Source organism: Hoplias malabaricus, chromosome 6 (genome assembly GCF_029633855.1).
Source record: "Hoplias malabaricus isolate fHopMal1 chromosome 6, fHopMal1.hap1, whole genome shotgun sequence".
NCBI lineage: Eukaryota > Metazoa > Chordata > Actinopteri > Characiformes > Erythrinidae > Hoplias > Hoplias malabaricus.
In genome coordinates, this window is record NC_089805.1 from 20,767,953 (window position 1) to 20,778,730 (window position 10,778).

Below are 10,778 nucleotides of genomic sequence, written 5' to 3' on the forward strand. Positions count from 1 at the left end.
TAATGGTTCAGTGATAACCAAAAACATTCTCTAAAGTAAAGCATGACAAAGAATATTTATTTATATATATATAATGACTGATGCAATATCAAATAAAAATGTCTTGAAGATGAACACGTATATGATAATATAAGATAATAATAGTAATAATAATAATAATATTTTGGCCTGAAATTAGGAATATTAATAGCATTTTACTAGATGTATAAAGATTATTCTATATGTAATAGCTTATTTGATCTATAATAGATTTCACTAGAGGCAATACTAGAATATTGCTGTGAGGAATGGATTGCATTTAGCGTTAGTGAAGTCAGGAATTCATGTTGGATGACTAGTTCTTGATCACAAATGCTGCAGGAAAGTATAAAATGAAACTATATAATTCCAGAGACCATCATTCCCCTGCTCAACAGTGCAGTGCTAGGGGGCTTTATACTCTTCTAGCTGACACTTCGCTATAGCAAGGTGTCTTATGTACAGTTATGTACAGCTGTATTCAGCAATGAGTTTCTAAGGAGATATTATAAGCTTCACGGTTGGAAATCTGTGTTAGTACTGGGAGTAGAATGGGGTTCAGTTCCCCACCAAGGCAGAATGCTGTACCAATAAGGCCAATCTGAATGAACCTACATTTGTAAAAATATAGACATGTTCTATGGATATGTCCATTTAAATATCTATGAGATGTGTACATTTATTTTCCAGATGTAAACAAAAAAACAAAAACATGTTTCTGAAGAACATGTCTTTCTGTGGCCATCAGTCACAGCAATTTTGATCTTGTTCTAACAAATTGCCTCATTCACCCACTAATCTCACCAGTCAATTTCCAGGCTCCTCCCAGGTAAGCTGGTACATCCCCTGGTGTGGCTCGCAGTTTGGGTTTTGGGTGCAGCAATGCCTGAAAGAGGGAACATGCCAGTGGGGTGAATGCTGTGAACTGTGGGGCTGCATGGTCATAATGCTTGAAGCCATCTGACCTGCTGTCTTCGTTTGCCATCCTCTCCCGCTCACTCCACCTAAAATACCTGTTATATGCAACATTGTCCAGAACACTTTCAGTCCATGGTAGTGTTCCCATTAGCATGGCATAGATCAGAATTCCCAGTGCCCAGCTGTCTGTGCTGGGCTCTACCAAGACTAATGTACGTTTCTTTGAGCTGTTTTCATTGTCCACTAGTTTCTGGTTGCCGTTTGTATCCACATATGAGGACCCTGAGTCACTTGTCTCCTTCTGCCTCACTACTTCTGCCTCAGGTGTACAGTAGGGTGAGCTGTACCACACACAGGGAACCCTGGTACCCACAGCCTTCACCATGCCAAAATCCCCCAGTTTCACCCACCTACAGTCACGGTCACACAGGAAGATGTTCTCTGGCTTAACATCGCGGTGGACAAAGCCAAGAGAGTGGAGGTGAGACAGAGCTCCACTGACCTGAGAGACAACCCTCTGGACACAGCTCTCCTTCAGGCCCACCTAAAAGCCAAGAGAAAGAGAGAGTTCAGATACAGGTGAAATAGCTTAAATGCAGGCTCAAGTAAAAGTATTGCTACTTTGCTAAAAAAAATTGTTTATGTGAATTTAAGTAGAACTAGATTAAAAGAATAAAAGTAGCTGTTCTAAAACTGTCTAAATATTTTTTCTTATTATCATTGTTGTAATCATTGTTCTACACTGGCATGGATGTTAAAGCACTACATCCAATAGAGGGCAGGTAAAATAGGGCTGAGAATCCTTTAAATGCACACATTTGAACTGAGAATTATGTTTGCTTATTTTACTAGTGGTCATGTTTTCGCTTGAACTATCAGCTGCCCTGCCCCCACAATTTCCAGTGATATTGCTCCATTCCCGCTGTATCTGTAAGCTCTCTGAGAATGCGTACAAACATGGACAAAATAAATGCAGATTATGGACAGAAGGCTTCATGAGTATATGTAGTCTCGCATTGCCAGACTCTCTAGGGGCCGTGGCTGGTCTGTGGCAAGTCTGTGGCTGAGACTAGCATCTCTGTCCTTATTCAATTTTGATCATCAATAAGATTTAAGGGCTCCTTGCCCGGTGTCAAAAATTGTCTAGAGGGTATAAAACTGCTCAGTATTGTACTGTAAAGCAGTGCAACCTCATTCACTGGAGTGATGGCAAGGGTGTTAACAGTTAATCCAGAACTATTTGGCTAGCATCTGTACATGAATTCCGGCAGCAGTCATTCACTGCAGTGTTCCAAAATCTGGCCTAAAGCATTCACACACAAGTAGAAACAACTGCAGCAATGGGGAAACTTACCTATTGATACCCTTCATTTCAGAAGTAGTGTTATATTAGGAAGTGTCCATAAACATTTGGTATATAGTGTACATGCCGTTCATTTTTGAATGTGCATTAAGCACACACTATTTTGAAAGCATCATGAGCAAATGACTAACCAGGGACCCATATTTCCATGCTATGTAATTAGTTTAGCAGATTCTACATCTTCATCCCATTTCTTGGAATACAGGATATGGGGATATGAGATTCCAGAGTCAGAGCATGACCTCATATCCCTGTTCCAGCCTAGGACCTGTGACCAGTGTATTAGCATAAGTGTGTCGCTTAGAAACATACTGAAAAGCAATACAGGAGTTAGTCATGTCACATATGTAATAGCTGCATATTTCTCAAAGCTATAGTGAAAATGTTCAAAACATTGTAGTGGAAGGTGATGGAAATGTAACACACCTCAGGAACAATGACATCATACAGGTCTCCATAGAGACTGGGTTGCTGGGCAAAGACATAGTGTGTAGGTGTAGAGAAGACGATTCCCAGAGCAGAGGTGAGAGAAGGATGAGTACAGTAGGCTAGTGAGAGGTTGTATTCCCTCAGAAATGATAGGAGAGAGGTGGAGTCACGAGGAAAGTATTTCAAAGCCATTGGAGTGCCTAAGTTTTCCATAGGTTGTGAGATCAACAGAAAAATATGGAGTCAATGGATTTAAAAAATAAAATGTAATTTATTTATTTAAAAAATCATAGAAAAAAATCAAATATGAAAGCATATTAGAAATATTAGGAATAGATTAGTATATATACAATACTGGGTAGAAGTCTTAGGCACCTAAGATAATTATATATATTTAAACGTATGCCTTCTCAGTAAGTGTGGTACTTGTATAAAATTGTATATAATCACAGTAACTACAAAAAAATAAATAAATAAATAATGATAACACTTTAAATTACATCCCGCTAATTACTGGGTAAGTACGGAATAAGTACACCATAAGATAAAATAACTACTGACAAAGTAAAGGGCATGATACCAGAAATATCTAGTTATTACTGGGTACCTTGCAATCATTTTTCAAATAACTACGTTCCTACACATATAACACACATAATTATGTGCCTACGAATCCTTTGTACTTATAAGCATAATTATAGATTACAAAACTGAATTAAGGAAAAAAAGGAATGCAACTACTCTTGAATTCACTATGGATCGGAATGTAATTATAGATCCTTTAAAACTATTTACAGTACACCTACAGAGAAGGACATAGTCAGCTACTTTCATTACAGGCACTATCAGAGTTTCATGGTGCTTTTTACTCATCACATACATAGGAGATATTTTACACTGTTTAGCCTATATGCATTGAAGCATTATATGTGCATAGCTGACTAATGAGGAAATGATGAAATTAATTGTAAGATACCCAGTAATAACCACATATTTCTAGTATCATACCCTTTACATACTCAGTACTTATTTTATCTTACAGCTTACTTAACAGGTACTTACTCTGTACTTACACAGTAAATAGCGGGCTGTAATTTAAATTGTTACAGAAGAACAATGTTTTGTTCAGATTCTCCTTGATTGCATGTATTTGTGAAATCAACAGCACACATTATTTAAAATAATTAATTATTAAGCAGTAAAACTAGGTATTGGATGATAACCTCAAACAGGGTTACAGAAAAATCTACCAACTCAGTATTGTACACAACATAGAAGACAGAAAACAGATGTGTATAATGACTGTTAAAGCTATGTCACAGTAAGTTATTACATCAGACAGTTACAATTATGTTGCTTGATTTCGGAGACATTGTTAAAATAATTTTGAAATCAGATTTTGGAATCTTCAGAATGGTGCAACTATCTAAACATTGACTATAACATTGTGAATTCCATCCTATGTGATGCCTCAATCAACCAAGGCCAAGAGTCTAAGAGGCACAGTTGGCCTCACTGTTTCTTTCCCCGTCACTAAGTATAATGCTAGATCACATAGATGCCTTTTACCTAACATAACAGATGTGAGCAATTAGTGTGGTGAGATTTCTTAAGATGTATTAGCAGCAGTCTCAGAAGCAGTGTCTGGTTTCAAATGTTTTGCAGCTTGGACAGCTGGGAACTAACCCAGCATCCCTGACTTGTCATATGATAACTGCTCTGGCAATTGTATTGTCATCTTCCAAAGTACAATGAGTGACAAGCAGTTTGAACAATGTTAAAAGCAGTCAGAGCAGTGATCATGAGACAGGTCAGAGATTCTTGGTCAGCTCAAAGCAGGGTGGCACAAAATAGAGGGAGAGGGGTCACATGCACCACTCACCTCTCTTCTTATGCAATGCTAGCATGACCTTGCCATATGACCCTTCTCCTAGGAGTTTGAGGACCTGGAAGTGATCGGATGGGTCCAGTGAAGTCAGTGACTGAGCCGTTAGATGGCACAGCTCGTCCAAAATCCTGGGGGCAGTCTGTAATCAGGGGAAGTGAGAAACGTTAGTGAGTTATTCTGTAATTAGATGAAATAAGCAGGCCTCCTGGTTCTAGTGCCACTTCCACATTATTTTAACACTATGTTCATACATTGTATTTGATCATAACGCTTTGTTTATAGCCAGAATTTTGTTGTAGCGGCAGAACATTCATGCTGTTGACTGTTTACTTGCTCTTACACACCTGATTTAACTCTTCAGAAGTTATGTCATGTCATATGCAAGGGTCTTAACAGAACCAGAAGGACAGCTGTATTGTCAGTTTCCAAAGTATGATCAGTGACAGCCAGAATCAGAGTAGTGATCTGGCAGAGGCAGCCATCCAGCAAAGCCCATATCCCCAGGGTTTGTCACATACGGTACAAACAGATATTATCCAGTGTTGACAAGGCAGGCAGGCAAGCTGGTAGTTGTGTAAGTCTTTTGGGGATGAATTCTAGGGATTAGACATCCAATCCTTCCCATCATCACCCTTCAAATGTCTCTTGAAATTCTATATTTGGGACATTGCGTGCTACAGCCTTATATACCGTTTGGTATAACTGTGTGTCATGGTCAGTTACTACAAGGGCTGGACGATATGGGCAAAATATATATCCCAGTATGTTTCTTAATTTCAGTCGATATGATATAATTCCAATATTGACATGAATAATATAAAAAACGCAGAAAACTGCCAAGAAAAACAAGAAACATGACATCACCATCAAATATAAACCTCTTGGTTTGTGAAGATGAATATGCAGATGCTGAAATTAATATATATTAAAATATATAAAATGTGTTTAAAAACCATGTCAATGTTACTGAAACAGTTTATATTGTGATATCTACTGATACTGAATTATTGTCCAGCCCTAGTTTCTTCCACTGTGTAAATTAATAATAATAAAATAAAACTTATATAGTCAATTGATTATGATTTACTACCCTATAGGCTACATTACTTTAAAAACCAACAGTAAAATTTGGATTTACACATATAGTTGTAAATTACAAAAATATTAAATTATATTAAAACATTCCATTTATAGTATCTGACTATATACAATGCCATCTGCTTTTCACACAGTGTTAAAATTTTATTGGGGCCAGACTAAGTGGAATGCTCCAAAATTACTTGAATGCTACAAAATTAGTTTAATTGACTTCCACTGAAAATTAAGGATGTATTTTCCTTTTCTTGTATTATTTTTGGAGATACGAGGCTTTGTTCTGAAGAGTGATAAGATTTATATTATTTTTCATTTAAACATAGGTGTCATATCTGTTATAATGTAAGAAAAATACTTAATTAACCAACAGAAAATGCTCAGAAAAGTGTCTAGCATAAAAATATGTTAGTGTCTCATTATATTAAGATTAAATAAAAGACTATCACCTGAAAAAACTTTTTTCGTTGCATGTGGTGTAGACAGTGATTTTTTTTTTTTTTTTGTCATATCTCTTGGGTTTTCCCATATCATGGTTCCTTTATACATTATACTTCTTTAACCAGATGAAATGAAGGACTTATCTCTAGTACACCTGTTGCTCATCAGCTATGTAGACACTAAAGAGTCAAAGACAGACAAGTACGTGACTAAAAGGAGACTAAATTCATGTATCACAGCATTGCTCTGATTTTCTGAGCATTGTAATTTTTTCTTGTGCAATATACCCTTGTGAAAGAAGGTGAATTTATTCTGTTATGTCAACATGAATCATGCCCAAATATGTTGTGAGGTAGCACATGGTTGTGACTTTATGATGGTGAAACATAACTGGTATTAACAAAGCTGACAATGTCATATTCAAAAGTTTGAGCAAACCTAGTCAGATTACTTTTTGCTAATTGTCAAAGTGTAAGTACTTACACGTTTTCTCTGCTGTGAGCAAATTAAATGCAGCAATTTTCTTACTTAGTTAGAGAAAAAATATATTTATTTTACATTTTACTGATTTCAACATTCTGGAAAAAAAAATTAACTTAAAACACAACATATATCATGTTATTTTTATATGATACATTCAACCAATATATAATATTTAAACAATTATTTGTGCAGAATGCTGTGCAGAATGCTGTGCAGAATGTTGTGCAGAACTCTATATAATATAGTTACTGAGGAATCCTCAAGAGTGGACAGTTAATTAATGTTGTCTGTAAATGACACATTTGCTTGTAATTTTTTCTCCATAAAAAGTATGTTTTACTGGGACTACACACAAGGTAAACCAAAAAAAGCAGTACAATATATTTATTATTACCATGTATTTGACTTACTGTCATGTTGTTGACAGGTGACGTCTGAAGAGATGATCCGTTATGGTCTTACTCTGCACATACAGCTGTGGTGAAAGTGCGCCTGGGTCAAAGGAGCTTTAGACAGCTATAAATCAGGCCGTTTGGCTCAGGGAGACCCTTACTCTGTCCTTTTACTCAGAGCAGACGCTTGCTCCATGGCACTCTCTGCATGATTACCCTGCTGTTACATCTCATACATCTGAGATCTCATGCTTCAGTTTTTATACCAACACATGGTGCCTGCCTCTCTCTGCTTTCCCTCTCTCCTATATGGCCTCTCTCTCTCTCTCTCTTTCTCTCTCTCTCTCTCTCTCTCTCTCTCTCTCACACACACACACACACACACACACACACACACACACACACATATTTTACTATATTTGGTAACACATTATTTCAATGGTCTACTTTGGATGTTGTATAAATGCTCACCTTTAAGTCCCAGTCAAATAAACACACTATGTAGCCAAATGTTTGAGGACACTTTGAGGCTCATCCAAATCTTCATTGGAAACTATGGGTGTTAGTAGGTACATTTTTTTAATTAATGAAAAATCACTCTTTATGGTAAAGTCATCACTGGCACAAAATGGAGATAATTGGAGGAAAAAAACATAGATATGGAGAATGGGACTCACTCAACTGCACATGAGCCTAAAGTCACTATATGACAAGCATGGGCTAGAGAGGTATACAATCCACCAGCATTGAAATATGAAGCAATCAGATTGAATACACTCAGAATGATATCAGATTGATATACTCATCCAGTAGTTTTGGGATAAGATGGAGTTGTGATTGTGATCCAAAATGTATCATCCATCAGCAGCACCTGACCTTACAAAACACATAGTGTGCCTATAGATTTTATTTTATTATTTATTATTTATTTTTTGCTCCACTGCAACTCTGGCCAATCATTGACATTGGATTTGATGACATAATATTCATGTATGTAACAATACTACTAGTACTACTACTACTAATAATAATAATAATAATAATATACAGGAAAAAAATGACACTTAGGACAGAGGAAGAGAAGAATTTTGGTGGTAATTAATCACATAGTTTGGGTGGCATAACACTGAATGATCTACCACTAGTTGTAACTAGACTTACATGTCAGTGAAGTATCACATTGACTTTTAAGGTGTAATTAAAAAGCTGTAATTGTAAGGTAAACATATTTCTTATTATTCTTTTAAGCACAGACAAAAGAGCACTCTCAAGAGACCTGGCAGGACAGTAAGGGCGGAGAGGTTCAGAAAGATAGAGGTCAGATCATGCAGAGATTTTTACTTCAACAGTAGAAATTTAAACCTAATGTAGAGAGGGACAGGTAGCCAGTATCCCTGATAACAATCGGGGTGATATTAGCTGACATTTTAGAGTAAGAGGGGACTCTAGCAGCAGGGTTTTGAACATCCTGAGGAAAAATTTGCTTTGTTACGAAGACTAAAAAAGGGAGTTTTTGTCGTCTAAACGAGACCAGATGAATGCATGAACCAGAATTTCAGCATCTTTATATAAGTGCATAAGGAGCAAGCAAGCAATTTTATGGATTTGGAAAAAGAAGTTTTAAACAAGGCTCTATGAGTTTCAAAAGAAAAGGAAAGATTCAAAAAGCATACCCAGATTGCAAACCATTTGAGAAGATTTTTTTATCCATGCTAGTAAAGGTTAAGTGTAAGAACTGAGAATTTTGATAATGTAGACTTTGAGTTTCAGAAAGTTAGTGCGCATCCCATATCTGTGATCACATATGCAGGATATAACAGCAGACAGTGGCAGAGTGGCAGTACTTTTGGTGAATGGTCTGACATGTAAATGATGAACTGACAATGAACTAAGATTGAACCCTGGGGTTCACCTTATGTAACAGGACAAGGCGTTGCACTTGCCAAGATGAAGAAAGTGAAATCAGTTGGTAAAGTAGGAAATAAACCAGGAAAGAGAGAGAATCCATATATTTTGATTAGCCCTATCAAATGGAGGGCACTGCACACCAGAGTCAGAAGCATAATTCAATATGCAGAGTTGTATGTGTTCACAATGCATGCACATTTAAGTAGATTAATTACTATAAGGAAAGTTTGACATTTTGTGCAACATTTACAACATATACATATACAATTCATATATAGAACAAGAGTGCTTCAAGTGGTTTGGTTATGCTCAAGTAATTTAAATAATAATAATAATAACAGAAAAAAATATATATCATTAACTAATATACTACTTATTTTAAAATGTTTAGTGCCATTGCCATCAGGATTTAATACTTTTAAAATATTTCTAATGTTAAAGACTTTTTTAAATTTTGAATTCTGAAGTTTGGTGGCTACTCAGTTTATCTGAGAATTTCGGCATCTGCTTTAATTGTTTAAAAAAATGTGTGTGTGTGTGTGTTTGTGTATATATATATATATATATGTATATATATATTAAAAAAAATATTATATATATAATATTTTTTTTAATCATTTTATACAATTTGCCCTATCACAGTGGAAAATGGACATAAGAATGTTTTTTCTCAGAGATAAAATTAAATTATTTAAGTTTTTAATTGTATATAAAATTTGTATTGCTACACAAAGTAATGCCTACACACACACACCTCCTCCCACTGAGCACAGCAAGGTCTTGTTGTGGAGTCTGTTGCTGTTGATTTGTTCTGGTGGTTGTACAAGTCAGCAGCAGTGTGGGGTGTCTAAAATTGACTCAGCTGGTTCACACTTGCCCTCCTTCGTTCAATATGCCACCCCCCACCCCTCACCACACACACACTCCTACTACATTCTTTCTTTCTGGAAAGAGTGTAACACTTCCTGTTTACACTTCTTCTCACTTCTTAATGTTTCAGACGATCTTACTCATCAATTGCTTTCCACTACAATCACCCTTGTGTGATCTGACAGACTGAAATCTCACTGTGATTGTGAGACTGACAGACTGAAAAGAAATACGTAAAAACAACTTTTAAAGTGATCACATGTCTGCCTGTTTGGTTGACTTCACCAAACAAAATCCCTCCAAAAGCTCCACAACTTTACCTATGCCAGCAGTTTCAAACTGCTGAGGGACATATCAATTTCTCCCCAGTAGCAGTAGATTACTGTGCTCCATTTGTTACGGGATGATTACTTCTGCCACATTTAGTGTCTACCGCTGACGTTCATGGAACACTGCTGCCAAGAGCCACACAGCTATTAACGGAATCATCTGTGAATGTCACTGAACGCTGATAGTGCTATGAAATATTCACAGTGATCTTAATCAGTTAAACAAGCTTATTTCTGGAGAAATGGGGGAGAGTTATGAGGTTACCTCAAAAGCGTAATTGTGCAGTGAGTTCACATTATGTCATAAAACAACCAAGCACATGACTTACATTCAGCGACAAATACATCAATGTCGTGATGTAGGTAGATGTAGTGGCTTTATCGCTTTATGTAAACTTCATTAGTTAGGAACATTGATCCTCTGGAGTTACTACTAACACATATAATCTAGAAAACTTATTTTAAGAACCAGCGTCTCATTCCAATGCTGCTACGCCTGCAAATATATTTCTATAAAATGTCTGTAGGTAAGATTTGGGTTTTGTGCTCCCGGAGCTCCCCCTAGTGTTATTCATATTCATAGCATGGTACTAAAATCAATGTGGAGTGGGAGAGATAGGGGTGGTTTCCTACCCTCCTCCAAAAGT

General features: G+C 36.5%; 1 protein-coding gene across 1 annotated transcript; it reads right to left on the reverse strand.

Moving 5' to 3' along the window:
• Window positions 1-435: 435 nt before the first annotated feature.
• Window positions 436-10,550, reverse strand: si:ch211-171h4.3 (serine/threonine-protein kinase SBK1). Its single transcript, XM_066673509.1, has 4 exons — window positions 10,461-10,550; window positions 4,611-4,755; window positions 2,726-2,928; window positions 436-1,480 (listed from the first exon to the last, which is right to left on the reverse strand). The coding sequence occupies exons 1-4, from the start codon at window positions 10,476-10,478 to the stop codon at window positions 806-808; spliced, it is 1,041 nt and encodes a 346-aa protein (XP_066529606.1). The 5' UTR covers window positions 10,479-10,550; the 3' UTR covers window positions 436-805.
• Window positions 10,551-10,778: the final 228 nt, after the last annotated feature.